The sequence below is a fragment of the Alexandromys fortis genome, unplaced genomic scaffold (assembly GCF_014885135.2).
Source record: "Alexandromys fortis isolate MF-2015 unplaced genomic scaffold, M_Fortis_MF-2015_v1.1 scaffold_22, whole genome shotgun sequence".
In the NCBI taxonomy this organism is placed as follows: Eukaryota; Metazoa; Chordata; class Mammalia; order Rodentia; family Cricetidae; genus Alexandromys; species Alexandromys fortis.
Genome location: NW_026067900.1, coordinates 7,865,653 through 7,882,502, shown reverse-complemented (window position 1 = coordinate 7,882,502; position 16,850 = coordinate 7,865,653). Strand labels below are relative to the sequence as shown.

The 16,850-nt window shown below is 43.8% G+C and overlaps 1 protein-coding gene across 3 annotated transcripts in view; it reads right to left on the bottom strand.

Moving 5' to 3' along the window:
* The window catches only part of Wdr72 (WD repeat domain 72), a 187,406-nt gene that overhangs the window by 129,317 nt on the left and 41,239 nt on the right, over positions 1–16,850 (bottom strand). For 2 of the 3 annotated variants that reach the window (XM_050125831.1, XM_050125847.1), the window contains one exon: positions 14,966–15,173. In XM_050125831.1, coding sequence (XP_049981788.1) covers positions 14,966–15,173 — 208 coding nt within the window. The remainder of the gene's footprint in view (positions 1–14,965; positions 15,174–16,850) is intronic. The other variant, XM_050125837.1, reaches the window with a different exon arrangement.

Below are 16,850 nucleotides of genomic sequence, written 5' to 3'. Positions count from 1 at the left end.
TATATCTTAGTATAGACTTGAACTCACTATGTGTCCAAGGATGGCTTTGTACTCCTGGTCCTTGTGCATCTAATTCTCAAATGCTATGACTATAGGCTTGCAGTGTACCACTATGTGGGGCTAGGGAGGAAATGAACCCAGGGCTCTTTATAAACTAAGCAAGAATTCTTAGCAACATATTTTCAGTCCTGTGGCTTGCTTTTTAAATCCTCCTCAGACATCAGAGTAGGCTCCAGCATAAATGACAGACTGGGTATTAATTACTCTTTAATGGCTTGTATGTCAGCAACAACCCGGGTTATAAGGGATTTTCTACTCGGGATTGACTCCAGCCCCTTGAGCTACACAGGTTCCATTCTCAGCCTAGTCCCACCCACCCCCAGATTTTTCCTTTTCCTCTTCCATCAGATTTCCATTTAAATACACCTTTGCCTTGCAGGCTTTAGCTTTAGGTATGGCTTGCAGTTCCTGATGCTCTTGCTAGGTCTTCCGAAAGCAGCTTTCTCTCCCACCTTCCCTTGTTTTCAATGGTAGCATCCTCAGGGCACTTACATTTCTAACTGGTACATTACAGCCCCTTCCTTCGTCACCAGATTGCAGGCCCTGGGCGGGGAGTATGAGCGACATCCTCAGAGTGTGGAGCATAGACTAAAAGGAATGCTCACTGAATGGATAAAGTTTACTCTTTCCATGCAGGCAGAGCAAGAGCGAGGGCACATAAGTGATGGCTGGGTCTCCTGTACAGGCATTAACACCCACTGTGCTCACTATAAATCTATACCCACGCCTTAGGGGAGGCAGTGACTCTATGAGGTGGTTTCCAGACCCCAAGCCAGATAGATGCATGGCAGAGCTCACAGATATGCTGCCAGCTTACTCCCAGCACCCCCAAGACTCAGGAATTGGAAACCAGAAGTCAGTCTCCAAACACCTGAATTCTTGTTAACTTGACCTGTGGATTAGCCAACCCAGCTTTCCCATGGGCCAAAGAGCTGGATATATTAGTCCAAGGGGATAAAGTAAGAAACTTGCTGAGAGGCAAGGATGGGGGAAAGGAGAAGAGAAGAGAAGAGAAGAGAAGAGAAGAGAAGAGAAGAGAAGAGAAGAGAAGAGAAGAGGGAGGGAAGAGAGAGAGAGAGAGAGAGAGAGAGAGAGAAGCAGAGAAGGTTGGTGGCGAATAGTAAGGCTCTCAACTTTCTAGTTATTTCTCACCCCATCCTAAGGACCAGTGCCCCTGATATGAGGCCTGAGAGGCACACCCTTCCACATTTATGGCAACTCCCTCCTTCTGAGAACACCACCTCTGCATAACTCTTGCTCTCTACCTAATGGGTTCTGACATAAGGAGGTTCAGAGATACGTCTATGATGAACCTGGCCAGGTTGAGGTCATCCATTTGCATACGCAGCCTGGGAATTTCCAAGTAGAGACTGGGACAGACAGATAGAAACTTAAACAGTCATGAAATGGGCTGGGGTTAAATTCCGGGACAGACGTCCACCTAAGGGAATGAGGAGTGGTTTTAAAGCCAGTACAGACCTTTGAATCTTTCTGCATATAAAGGGAGGATTATATTTTATATCTTGCATATAAAAGGATGATCGCCACCTGGACTTCCCTGAAGTGGTGTGTTGCTAAACTACAAGCACAAACAAAGAGACGGGGGCTGTCAGTACTGATAGGGAACTACTGTACTTCTTTCTGCTGGCTTCATTTTTGAGTAGGAAAAATGATCTCCATGTTGTGTATTGGAGAGTTGACTTGGAATGTCAAGCTTTCTTCGAGCAAAACAGGCCACAGAAAAGGCGGTACTTCGACCGAGGTCCAAGAGCAAGGTACCAATGTAGTACTCCTGTCTACAGAAAGAATGGGAAGGCGCTGCAGTGCCTGACACCGGAAGTCCCTTCCCAAGAGCCGGAAGTTCTCACCATTCGGCTTCCCTGGTAATTTCTACCAAATTTAAAACATCCGCTCTTCTAGTAAATATATTCTAAAATACCACTGAGATTTGCTTTCTAGTCTCATAACCTACTATCAACAAATCTATTGCATCAAATTATCCACCTATATAAATAAATTTGAGACAGTAGTGGCTTCCTGAGGAAAAAGGCTAAAGAAATAAAATTGTTACAGGAACACAAATTCTCAGAGCCACCAGAAGCTCAGACTTGTAAGCTACCACGCTTCATAAAACAGAAGAAGTATTCAGTTAAATATCGTGCTCATAGCACTGTTAAAACATAAAACATGAGCTGGATGTACTAAAAAGAAACCTGGTGTTGTGATTAATAACAGGCATATGTTTGCATGAACAGGACTTGACGTTGAGAACGTGAAAGATTGCGTAATAGAGCGAGGGCTCGTCTCCACCAGTCGGATCTCCTCGGCTGAATCTGAAGAGCTGTGGGGCGGTGCTTAGGAACAGTTATATTTCAAAGTGACCGTACCGAAAATAGAGTAGGTTTAAAAAGTAGTTTCACGATCCGAGTTGGTAGCCTCACTCATGCAATCAGATTTCAGTCAAATAGACCAGCTGCCAGAAGTAATCAAATTCCTCTGCGTGGAGGAAGCTGCTCATTGGCTGTGCTGTGAGGTTTCTCACTTATCTGCAGTTGCACGTGAAACTCAGAGACTTGCTCGCAAGGGTGTATGGAGATTGACCCAGCGGCTCTTCCTAATAAAAGCATTTCACAGTGACTGTGTCTTACCCTGGAAAATAGGGAACTGATGTGAGCTTGACCAAGGGGAGGCCCTGGAGGCATGGGATTTAGATTTAGCTAACTAGAAAGAAATGGAAGCTTGGGGAAGAAGAACGGCCCTGAAAATATTAAACCAGGTATAGAGGCACTTTCTTCATTGCTAACTATCACAGGATGGGATAAGTCCATCTGTAAATAGATCTTCAGAGGCTTGAGTCATCTCACGCTATGCAAAGGCTTGAGTATGTTAACAAAGTCAGGACTGGCTTCCCACCAACCTTCTTTACCTCTAGGGTATAGAATACATTTTTAAAAAGTCTCTGACCTCTGTGACCTGAAGCCCAGCTCTGCCCCAGCCTCCAGCACCTTCACAGAAATCCTGGTGTTTACCAGAGGGACACACTCAACCCCCACATCTAATTCTGACCTCCAGAAAAAATGCAACGAGGGGCTTAGAAGGGGTGAAAGAATAAAAGGGCTGAGATAAATAGAGATTTCAAATTGCCGACATGTGTCCAAAATACAAATAAAATACTAACTTTAAGTAAATTTCAAACCCAGATTTTCCCCATTATTTTCCTATTAAATGATCCCTCTTCTTAAACATGTGTTAGCCACATTACCTATGACTAAATTTAATGTTCAGCTTCATTCTGGAATTAAGTGAACTAATTCATGAAGATGTGCATGGAAAAGATAGGTTTTGCTTTTACTGTATGAAAAGTGTGCTTAAATTGACAATCACCTATCTTATACATAGAATGAAGCTCATCCCATTTCCAGCTAACGGAGAATGTCGCTCACTCTGTATGCCTTGCATTCTGATACCAGGTATATTTATTTTTTTAATTTTAAAATAACCATCTTAGATTTTATCCCTCGTGCATCTTATTGAAGGTTAGCTGACTTATTGGCTGCAATGGCCCTGAAGACATTCCAGTCTATCATTTATTTGCCTCTGGCATCGGTTCAGGTAATTAGGTCATTATCTTGCTGAGTTGATCTAGAGTTTTTCCTGGAAAGATGAAGCATATTGGAAAAGGCAGAATTGAAGTGTGCTCTCCCGGATAAGGTGCTGAGTGAAGGGCAAAGTCTATGGAGGAGCCTGGTGTTTCTGTTTTGTCTCATTTGTATTCGGAGGGGGAGGATATAATAGAGAGGAAAGACGGGTTTTGACTGCAATCAGTACTTTGCTTTGGGCAAATGATGAGAGAATGTAGGGTCAGTGGAATGTGGAGTTTGTTTGGAAGGATTGAGGCCCAGGATACTGTCACTAGAATCTACCTATTAAAGTTAACAATAACTATATCTATACCCAGGTATGCAAAAAATGTTCTTTAAACTGTTCTCCCTTTAATTCCATAGATTCTCTCACTCCTGGAGTCTTTACAGGCTCTTAGGCTTGAGCTCCAAGAAAATACACAGAACTTTATAAATAATCCCCAGTGCCCCTCGATCTTATCCAGTCTTGTCCCATGGGATTGTGATGTCATAGCAGTCCAATGGTCATTAAATTTCTAATTCCTTGACCTCAGAGGGAAACCTTCCAATTAGGCCAGTTCTCATTAGTTGACCTTTATTTTTTTTTTCTTTTCGTATGTGTTTATGTGTACAAGCATGTATGTGTTTATGTGTGTCAGCATATGTGTGTTTACAGACAGAATCCAGACAGAGGTAGATTCAAGTCTCTTCCTCATTTGCTTCTCCACCTTCCCATTAGAGACAGGGTCTCTCACTGAAGCTGGAGCTTGTTGATCTGGCTAGACTGGCTGGACATTTGAACCCTGGATCTCCTCCTGGCCCTGCTTTTGCATTGCTGGCACGCAGGTGCATAGCACCATGCCTGGCTTTTTAAATGTACTGGAAATCTAAGCTCACTTTTCTGGCTGCAAATCTCCCCAGCCCCTAACTGAACTGCTAGTTGAGCTTTTGGACAGCGGCTGTTGCAAGCAGGGAGGTCATGCCTTTATTTTAGCCCTGTGAGATCCAAAGCCTTAAAGCTAGTGGCATTCGCCTTCATTTCTACACTGCAGGACCCCATATGAGGTACTAAGCTAAAAATTTTAAGCTACGAAGTTTGAAGTTATTTGCGGTGGGAAAGCAATACAGTCCGGGCTCCTGATGGCATACCTACCTGGACTAGAATCTATGAGTCTTTTTTTCCACTAATTTTCTTATGGAAACAAATTATTAAATGCACATCAAGATGTAAAAAACATGCTTCTCAGTTACATTTTTAAAATTTCAGAAAGTAATTCTATCTCCTGTCTTACACTCTTATTACAACAAGCCACAGAGACATTCAATAAAAAACTACAGATTAGAAATCATGTGCCCAACTAACATGTTCATTTTAAACATTCTCTTTCTGGAGGAATTCTATGTAAGACATAAAATATAGCTTTTGTTTGCTTTTTGTTCTTTTGCTCTTCAGTTCTCATTATCACTAAATCTACCATTATCTACCATTTGTTTGAAGAGAAGTCTCCCGTGGCCCAGGCTGGCTTCAAGCTTATTATGCAGCTGAGGATGACCTTGAACTTGGGAGATTTCTGCCTCCATCTCTCAAGTGCTGGGACTAGTGGCATGCATCCCCAGACCCCATGATGTGGTGCTAAGGATGGAACCCAGGGCTTCATGCATGCTATGCAACCCCTCTCTTAACCAGCTATGGTGTGTGAGAATTGTCTGTAGTCTGTCAATTATGCTTTAAATAAACGCTGATTGGCTGGTAGTCAGGCAAGAAGTATAGGTGGGAAAACCAGACAGGAAGTAGAGGTGGAGCAATGAGAACAGGAGTATTCTGGGAAGAAGAAAGCTCTTCTCACAGTCCTGCCCAGACACCAAAGAAGCAGGATGTGACCTGCCCTGCTGAAAAAGGAACTGAGCCATGTGGCTAACATAGATAAGAATAATGGGTTAATATAAGTTATAAGAGCTAATACGAAGCCTGAGCTAATGGGTCAATCAGTTTATTACTTATATAGATCTCCGTGTGATTTTCTTTGGGGTCTTACTGGCTGTGGGAACTGGGCAGGACAAAAACCCCAACACACAGGCCCTCGTATTACACAGCTATATTCTCAGACCTGAGTGTTATTTAATTTTTAAATCAACCCAGGAAAGAAACCGGGGGATAGAAAAGATGAGTGGCAGAGTATTTGTATGATTCTGTAGCAGAGATGGCATGCCAAGGGGGCGGGGATACTTGGTGCTGAATTTAAAGGATGTGGTGAACGGATGGTGATAGAGAAAAGGGGTTAGAAGGAAAGCCTTGGCTGTGAGGTAATCAGTTGGCAAATCCCCCAATAACTCACATAAAGGATGATGAAGACCCCCAATCCATCAATTTTTAAACATTTTCAATACCCCTGAAATTTTTTAATTTCCTTTTTCACTGTTAGTGTACAAGTTTCTTTTCAAATGATTCAAGTTTACCACTGAACATGGTTGATAAAAGTGGGAGAAAGAAATGCTAAATACTTTAGGCCCATATAGCTCCCTATATGGCTGATGGGCTCTGAACTGGATAAAACCATTGACAGTTTTCTTGTTATTTGACCAGAAGAGTATTACATACTGTCCATCTTACTGTAACAGAGTGATGGCGGCTGCCTAGGGGATCCCCAAGTTCTTTCTATGGCACAAACAAGCGAACATGGGGGGGGGGAGGTGGAAACAGAAGACCCAAGATACGGAGAAAGGGAAAGCAACAGCTTTACCCTTCTGGAGGGAAGGAGCCTCGGGCTGGGAGTGCCTAAAAAGAAGTTGGCATGGGTAGGTATTTAGAGAGCCCACTGGGTTCTCCCCCTTCCTTCATGGGTCCTGTGCCTTCCCATGAATCCCACGAATGGTTGGTTCTCTTTGGGAACAAGAAGCTGGAGTTTCAGGGACCCGCTTTCACTGGTCTACCTATGTCCCTCTAACTTCCTTTTATTTCCATCACTTGTGTTTTCACAGTCATAACCTCTGCTGTTGAATTTAGTTCGTTACATTTGCCCAGGTAGTACCTTACCAAACCATCTCCCCACCCATGATTCTTAGCAGCTTAGGTCTGTTAGCGCACTTGTGATTTCACACTGCCAGTTGTGGAAGTAGGTCTAAGGGCTTCTAAGCAAGATTGACGTATCAGAACTGGGTCTGTGCAAAGAATGGGGGAAATGGATGGGACGATCTATACCCAGGCCTTATTGACAAGGCAAAGATTAATAACCAATATTATTTTCGACATGGAACGTCAAACCCAACAACAACCCCTCAGCTCAGTCCTCTGCTCACCAAGACAAGGACTTGACCTCTGTCCTAATTTTCACTTGGTTCATTCCAGAAACATCAAAGACCTCTCCCATCTAATCTTAACGCATGTGAATGGTAGATACCGGATATTATCGATGCACCCAGACTAATGAAGTTAAGTCCAGTGTCTTTTATCTCGTGGCTAAGTCAGAGAAGCTGCACCACCCCCTCCACCCCCACCGCGTGCGTGCTCTCATTACAGCCCACCGAGTCTTTCTTTCCTAGTCATTTCTGTGGCAGCTGGCTGCTGGGAAGGTAAGGGGAATGGAAAGGAGGAAGCCTGGGAAGGGTAGATGACTCCTCTGGGCTTCTTTCCACTCTGCGCTGCAGCCTGGAGTCCTGCTAAGGTACCAACTGTCCATGTAACACATGTGTAGAAGCAGCTTCACTAGGATGGAGCTACAGAGCTGCTGCCCGAGATTCTGCAGAATGAGCCCCCCTGCACATTAGATGTGGGTACATGACAATGCACCCAGCCAGCTCTCTATCCCCAAGTGCAGCCCGGCCACAGGAACTGCTGAGAGTGATTTCAGCTTGACCATTTTCTACCAAACAAAATCCAGGAAGGCAGCAACTGCTGAATGGATGCACCAAGGGTGGGGGGTAGAGAGAAGGGGGCATTCGCTGGTGAAAAGCAGACGGCGTTTGTTTTTATAATTAGAATGGCATCGTATTGATTTTCACGTTTGTTTCTGAGCACACAAAATGTCCTAAAGATGTCTTGCAAACACCACAGTAATATGTCCAATGTATTATGCCAGGAGAGCCAAAAGACAGGGTTAAATAATAGCTTAATTAAATTTCATATGTGTAAATAAACTCTTCCTCACACACATACCCCTAGACAATCACATGCACACATACACACTGACATATTCACACACACAGAAAGTGGTAGAACAAAACTTAAACCTGCGTGATTTAACTTTCCACACTAATGTTCTTACCCACTTTGGGCTCTGTCTCCTACCTAAGAGATTAAATTTTGTTTGATAAACATTCAGTTGCTAAATCTCAAAGTTCATGTTCCCAGCCGTGTACCTACCCATACACTCGTGATCACACACACAACTCCAAATTACAGTGTTGTTTGGATAACGAGGGCCGAGGAGGAGAAAGTGAAGATTCAAAACCGGGTTTCACAGCAAAAACAGACATTGGATAATAACCCCAGTAATCATTATGATAAAGGAAAACAACCTTAGACGAGGTGGCATAAGAAAAACCTTGCCCTGTGCTCAAACGCATCCTCGTTTTCCTTTCTAAAGGCAATCATCTCAAGGGGGTTCCATCTGCAATCTGCCACAACAAAACCAAGCAGCTTTGGGAAAATGGCACGTAGAGACACCGCGCCTGGCAGGATGCTGTGCACTCTGAGCCCGCCTCTACCACGTGTGCAGTGGACATTAAACAATAGCCCTGCTGACGAGGCATTCCATGCGCTGTAACTTTACCACTTTAGCTAGACAATGGTGACCTTGGGAAGAAACCGAGCCAATTATCCTCAGAGTGGTACCTTTGGCCGTGGGGCTTTTCTCAATGTTTTCCTTTTACGTTATACCAGTATTAACCATTGTGCTCCATGGGGGACTAAAATTTATGTACTGAAAATTTGTTTTCCCAGAGCCAACTTGTATGGTACTTTGTCATGGTAAAGTTTGAATTTAGCCACAGATTCTACGCCATTGGAGCGAATATGACCATTGATCTAGTAAACTGTAGGCCCCATGTATTCCTCATGGTTTTTGCTCTACACACTTCCAAGACAAAGCATTGGATGTATTTGGAAAATATGGCCTATTCGTTTTTAGTTGGCAAAATTCATCTCTCATATATTCTTCCTTTTTCTTCTTCTTCTCGTGTATGTGTGTGTGTGTGTGTGGTATGTGCCTTCCTGTGTGTATGCACCTTTGCCTGTGTGTGGATGTCTGTATATGCAGTTAAGATTGATGTTCAGGACATTTCTCTATGATTCTTCCACTTTATTCTTTGAGACAGAGTCTGTCAATCAAATCCAGAACCCACCAATGAGGCTAGCCATCTTTCTATGGATGGGACAGGGGTGGGGTGAAGAGAGTGACGACCTGTCTCTGTCGTGCTTACTGAACAGTTACATGCAACATAGATTCGAACTCTAGTTTCCTCGCTGTGGGTCTTTAACCATTGTTAAGAGCTTTAACCACTAAACTACCTCCCAGCCTAGAATTTTTCTTAATTCTTTTTTTAAAAACTAAATCTTCCTATTTCCACCAAAACTATAAAAACAAACTTGCTAATTAGACAGCAACATTGAAGACCCAAAGAACTTTCTAACGAGTACAAATAAATCCATTGTGGAAAGAAATTATGAGGCTGGAGATTATTGCCGATGGCAGAACCAATCTCAGCGTTGTTTCTTTCCTGGACTTGGGAATCTGCTTGAGCCCTGTTACCCTGCGGTTTCTCCTGCCTTCCTATCGGCGGTCGCTTCTGCTGTCAGGTGTGCCTGTCGGGAACCACCTTTTGCTTACACGTTGCTGTTTCTAATCTGTCATGTGAGAAATCAGATGACCAGAGCTGTTAGGACTGTGTGTAAATTAAAAGCCACATTCTGAGAGATAGCCAGAGACCCTCCTTCCCAAGAGTACCGAGCAATCTTCCAGAAGCTGTTCTCTCTCTCTTCCCAGCATTCTTATCTAACTCCTGCCTGATGGTTGCAACACGCTGGCTTCCATCTGCAGGAACTGTACCGTGTAATATGCAATGAAGGACAAACCAGAGATCAGGAAGAGACCTGTGTCCCCACACAGGGGTGACACCCAGACAGTTGCCTTAGACACACAGAGACTGTCTCACCTCTGTTTCCTCACTAGTGAGTTGATAGTGGCGATCCCAAACCTCCACAGCCAGTAAGGTGGATGGAACTACGAATGAGCTGCACCAAAGAAAATATTTCAGTGTGTATGGGTGAGGTATTTGTTCATGTGCATATTTGCAGGTGCGTGCACGTGTATGTTTGGGTGCATGTACATGCATGTGTGGATGTGCGTGGCTTGGTGGTCTGAGGCTGATTTTAGGTGTCTTCTGCAATTTCTCTCCATACATATGTCAAGGTACGTGCCTGAGTAGAGGACAAGCTTGCAGTCTGTGCTTCTCTTCCACTGTAGGACCGCGTGGCTGAAATGAAGTCATCAGACTTGGCCACTAGTTTGGTTTTGTTTGTTTATTTGCCACTGAGCCACCTCAATGCCTGATCATCTTAGTTTTGGAGGCAGAGTCTCACTGAACACGGAGTGTGTTCATTTGACGAGGCTGGCTGTCCAACAAGCCCCAGGAATTCTCCTGTCTCCACGTCCCTAGACAGGGGTAGGCCACGCCCTGATATTTCTTCCACGGACTCCGGAAATAGGAGCCCTCGTGCGTGTGCAGCACGCACTTTACTGGATGAATTCTACCCCCAACCCCAACAATATCCGTTAAGAAGAGCAATCATTATGTCTCAGGTATACTAGCCCCAGCTGCCTGCTGCCTAGTTCTGTTTTATTAAATAAAGTTTTATTGAAACATAGCCTTGTCCATACTGTAAGTATTGCATACAGATTCTCTGGAGTGACAAGGGCAATGTCAGAAGTCACGGGAGAAGCCATAAGGCCCCAAAGCTGAATATTTTTACAATTCAGCCCTGTGTTGAAAAACTACTGAACCATCCCATCAAGAAATGCTTTATCTCTCAGCAAACGAGATTTCATTTGTTCCCGCACAAAAATAAAATAATAATAATAATTAAAAGGCTCACTGTGGACTACATTCTAATAGCAGCATGAGTTGGGCAGAAAACATTCAGGAATAAAAATAACCAATATATTAACAACACACAAAAAATTCAAAGTATAGGTTTCTTTCTGCCCTGCGAAGCTGTTACTGTAAACCTGGAAGCCCTCAGAAATACACCAAAATTAATGTCTAAGAGGAATAATTAGCTCAGAGCTAAAAATGATTTCTGGTGCGCACGTAGGGGAAGAGTGGGTAGCGCATTAGTCCTATTGTGTCAGCCAGGCAGCAGTGAGACCCAGAGTCCTCAGTGCCAAACACGCTGTGGGAGCACAAATATTAATCAAAATGACATCTCCAATGTTTCCCCTTCCTAATCAGGCCTAAACATCACGGGACATCCAGTAGATCAATAAGTAAAACTGAAAGCTCTCAGCACTCGACGCTGTAGCTCTGCCCTCAGTCAGGACGAGAGCCTTCGGTGTTAACCAACAATCCCTTATTCTGGTCATCCAGGAGGTGAGCATGTCCACCTATGACCCCAAAGCATCACCCAGACATGCATCCAGCCATGCCACCTGTCACAGAAAGAAAGACCGCATACAGTTTCAGCATGAAATTGGCATGGGAGTGTGGCTCTAGGATATGTCTTTTCTTTCCAGGCCCCTTGCCTTGATTTCCTCCCCATTGATACTTGCTATCCCCCCCCTTCTGGGCTTTGGAGGTGTGCCGGTGCTGGGAAGTCTGACTCACTTCAGTCAATTGATTCCTCCTTTGTGTTTCCAGGAGGCTGAAGACTGGAACAAAGAACACATCCAGTCACGTGATTCGAACCCAGTCGAGTGAATTGCACAACCACAGGCGAGGGGACAAAGGCCCAGAAAAACTCCTGGAGTTGAAAAGGCATTGTCCTCCCTCCCTCTCAGGAGGCATCAGCTTCGGGACCCTGTGGGTTGTGTGGAGTAGAAAGCTCAGGGCTGCTTACAGCCAGGCATCAGAGAGGCAAGGACCTGTCGGTGCTGGGAGCTCCATCCTCCCGCCACTGAACATGTGATATTACACTCACCCACCCATTCATTCGTTCACTTAACTGTGTGCCAGGCACATCAGTGAGCAGGCACATGCTCTTTCTAAGGCTCCTCTTAAACAGTTTCGGTCTTAAACAGTGTTTCCTGCTCCCTACCACGAAACAACACATGGGAAACCTCCCTGACTCCATCTTTCCACCTTTATATAAAAAGAATAAAATTAAGAAATAAAGCATGAAAGAGATGATAGTACCACTTTAGTCAGCTGGTATCAGGCTTCGTAAGGGAAAGATAATCCCTTCAATCTTCAGTAAATAGGACTGGAGAGATGGCTCAGAAGTTAGGACAGCTGACTGCTCTTCTAGAAGATCTGGGTTTGATTCCCGGCACCTTCATGGCAGCTCAAAATCATATAGAACAGTAGTTCCAGGAGATCTGACCCCTCTCCTGACAGCCACAGGCATGTGATATACAGGCATATATACTGGCAAAACACCCATACTCATAAAATAAGTATATATAAACCTTAAAGGGAAAAAATGCAGAGACTAAAGACAACCCTCAATAAAGTTAATACCAGACCCAAGGCTAAAAGAAATTAGGCAAACTTAGTTTGAAGGAGGTTAGAGGTCTGGTGGTCATTGGGATGGAATTTGGGGAAAGTGAGGGACATGTCACCCATATGAAGACTCAGATAGATATAAATAATACTACTTCCAATCCTGAGCGAATTCCTAGATTGAATAGATATTGTTTCAAAACAAAAGGGACAACAACATAGTTAAAGTAGTTAACAAAAGATAAATATCTTCATTCGGAACAAACATCCCATAGGTCGGTTTGACAGCAAATACATACTTATCTGATACAACACTTCTACAGAAACAATATTTATAGGCAATTCTAAGAGACTCCTGAATTAAAATATGTTCTGTCTATGACAATTACTACATCAACCATTGTCCATTGGACAGCCCAGCCCAGCCATTCCCACTGCCTGTGTCCTGTTCTGTGCTCACTGAGGCTGATGCCAAGGACCAGCCCCTTCACCTCTGATGTCTAGTGGGGTTAAATAATGAAGGAGGTTGTTAAGAGGATGAGAATTGCTTCATTGCTTTCCCTCCTTTGACCCTGCATGTCTGGCTGCAACATCCCCTGAACTTCCTGGTTTTCAGTTGCACTATGGTTACTTCTGCTTCATTTATTGGTGGTCAGAGGATGGGGATGGAGGGTGGAGGGTAGAGGTTCATGTTGCTGCCCATGGCCACCTGTGAGGGAGCTCATCACTCATGCCCTGATTCCCAACCTACTCCTTCACCCCTACCCACACATTTACTAATTTCCCATTCACGAATTTCTCATCCTTTGACGAACATCAGTTGAATTTTAGCTTCCTGCTGGAACTGCGATAGAAATCTAACACGCATCTGTTTACTGGCATGGAAATGGGAACATCAGTAAGGCGCTACCATTTATAGGACGCAAGTTCTGATAGTGAGGTGGAATCGTTTCTTTTAACTTTGTAGTAGAACCAGGAACACTTGGGAGTGACCACACAGTTCTTTCTTTGTTCTAGATTTAATTTTCTATGAAAAACAGGGTTTGGTCACTTAATATCCCCACTCAAGTATGCAACTGCATACATGAATAAGCTCTTAGGGTTCACAGGAAAGAGCTTCACAGCCGCAGTTAAGAGGTACTATATTCTTTGATGATGATGAATATTACTGATAAATTACTGCTTGTTTTCCAATATGAGAGGTATGATTTGATTTAATCAGTATGATTACATCTGTTCCACAGACAGGTCTTGCCGATAAGCCTTGCGATTTTCCCATGGCCCGTAGCTCTTGCCTATCAGATCCCGAGGCAGTCAAGACTTTGGAATCTCTTCTACCCACTATATTCAACGATCACTCCGAGCCTTAGAAAACACAAAGATTTTAAAATTTTTCTAATTTCAGCTGAAAAGATGGCTCAGTAGTTAGGAGGTTTGGCTGCTTTTGGAGAAGACCTGAATTCAATTCCCAGCACCTATGGGTGCTGGAAGCCAACACATAAACTCCAGTCCCTGGGGATCCGATGCCCTCTTCTGGCCTCCTCTGGTACTAAACGCACATGACACACAAGGATAACACACGTGAAAGAAAAGAAGCGATAAAATAAAAATTATCATGCTTTTGGATTTATTGTGTGAAGGGTCACCAGAGACCTAGAACTGTCTCTTACTTCTTAGCTATGCAATCTTGCATATTCACCCAGCAGGCGTGGCGTGCCCCATCAATGCAGTAATGACTAGGATCTCTCCTCTCTACAGCACAGTTGTAAGGATTAAATGAGAAAATGAACACTGAAGCCATCAGAGCTCTTAAACTCGAAACTCCAGTGCACAAATCACCATCATTAGTCCACAACAGTCAAAGGGAGAGAAGGCTGCAATTCTTTGGGCAGAGTCTAAGTCCAAACTATATTAGGAACTCCCCAGCCTGTTAACAACACCCAACTCAAAACCACCACTGCTGGTCTATCAAAGCCATGCAATAGGTCCCGTGGAACACACTCCCAAGAGATGCGTGGTAACTTATATTCAGTAATTACACCTCCTTTATTTGGTGTGTTCCCAGGCCTTTCTGAAATCTGTTATTCTGTCTCCAGACACCTAATCAAACTTGAAAAGAAAAAGAAAATCCCTTCAGTATTCAAAACACACAACCTCTCTGGTGTGATATCAAAAAGTTCAGTTGAACTACTTAGTCTTCAGTTTCCCTGACTCAAGTTTTTTGGAGTTTTTATAATTAATTATATTCCATTATTACTCATCATCAATTAGCTCAAAATGTTGCTGAGTTGGTGACTGTGCTGAAGAAGGCAGAATTTAATGATAATTTGAGACCAGGAGGACACTAAATTTCTCTCTTGTTAATAATTAAAGTAGATAACTTATGTTTTTATTTATAGCTTCCAGAAATATCCGGCTCATTCCTGAGCTCTGCCCTGTCAGCTAATCATCATCTGGTCAGGATCTGACTTCGGCCACTGTGTTTTATCTCCCACACTTCCACTGCAGCTATAAATGTAGCCCAACCCAAAGAGAAAACAACTGAGGTCATCGCTGTATGAGTTATGGAACTTTCCATCCAGACAAACGCTTGCACGCCCCTGACAAACGGACAAAGGAGAACTAGGGCTCACCTCTCTGCTCACCTGTTTCAATCTCCCAGATGTAGACAGAGTCATCTGCACAACCGACGATTAGAAAGTTCTCCACTGGGTGCCATCGGACGGTCCTCACGGGAAAGAGGTGCTTCCTGGCGCGCAGGAGGCACTGTCTCCCTTCCAGCTGAAGGAGAGCCACAGAGTGGTCGCCACACACACAGCAGAGTATCTGCTCATCACTTACCTGGAGAAGCACAAAAGACTTATATAAGTGAAAAGCTGTGTGCTACGTAATAGGAGAGTTAACCTTTCCACACACTCAAACATACACTGTTCTGCTGTACCTATTTACAAGAATGCATTTGTGCATAAACAGAACTTCTTCACAGGGTGCTCATGAATCAGCTGTAGACACAGAGCAGAGTTTCAACTCCCGACCTGCCAGAAAGGTCACGAGACAGGCGTGAGAGGGAAAGGGCACATCCAGATCCTCTTGTAAGACAGTGAAGGGTTCCCATCACTCAGCAGAGGCAGCAGCAATGCCGATGTCGGAAGCAGTGCAGAACACAATAAACCCCAGACCTCATTTGTCACCACAAAAAGAAGCTATTTGTAGACGCGAACTTAGGCCCAAGGGTATCGAGAGCGGAGACTCTCCTCTTAAAGCCTCAAAATGTGATTTGGTTCGGTTCCCAGAACTCCACAGTTTCTAATCCAAACAGGAAACTTGGTGCAGACACAGTCTAAAAAGGACAGCGTTAGATGGTTCCTGCTGAAGGTGCTCCCTCGAACGTACAAGGGCATAAGGAGTTTTACAGCCCTGAAGACATCAGTCAAAGTCATCAGTGGTACCTTCTCCACCCAACTTGGGAAACGAATTGATAAAATGAAAAAAATTAAACAAAATTAATAAGTGATGCAGGGATGTAGCAGTGAAGAACACTTGCCCAGCATGCACGCAGCCCTGAATTAATCCTTAGTACCATGCGGGGCTGCTGACCCATCCAGAATGGCAGCTGCAGCACTGATGGCTACTCACTGTGCAGACACTGGGCATCATGCCCCCCCACTCAATTTTAAGAAGGCTAAAGAAATCCTGAGGAAAAAAAAAGTCACAAAATAGAAGATGTGATACATCTGGAGGCTAGACTTTAGAATGGGTCAGATCTCACAGCTCCCCAGATATTCTAATTTGTGGAGAAATGGTATACTCCACAGCTCCTGGAATGTGAGCCCCCAAGTGATCCGGAAACACACACAAACACACACACATGCGCATGTATGCACGCACGCAGACACAGACACAAGCATGCACAAACACACACCGAGAGACATACACAGGCACACACAGATACACACACAGACACATGCACGCACCTCCACCCACATATACACAAGCACATATACACACACACATATATAAACACAAAAATATAAATCAAATGGTCATGCATGAACACAGGTTGGATGACTCACACCGGGTTGATCCAACCCTGTTTCCTAAACATTTGAAAGTTAGAAGATGAAATAATATACAGGAAATGAGGCAGAATTGTAGAACAGTATGCTCTTGGAGGTAGAAACAATATTTCTGAATTCATAGTTTAAGTTCTATAACCCCCACACACACTGATGTCCACTATATTCTTTCAACAAATCCCTTTTTTATTTGACTTGTTTTGATTGGATTCTGGCACTAACAGCTACATCACCTGTGGCTGGAGCAAGAGGCTAAGAGAACAGGAGAGAGACAGACTTGGACTTCTGTCCTAGAGCAGAAAAGAGAAAAGGATTGAAACGAGCAGGAAAGAACCTTGGGAATAAAATATATTTCATACTATTCCAAATGTCCACATTGGAAGTTTCTGAAACAGCATTTAACTGTTTCCTTTAATCCTTAGCAATCGAGAAATACATTTCT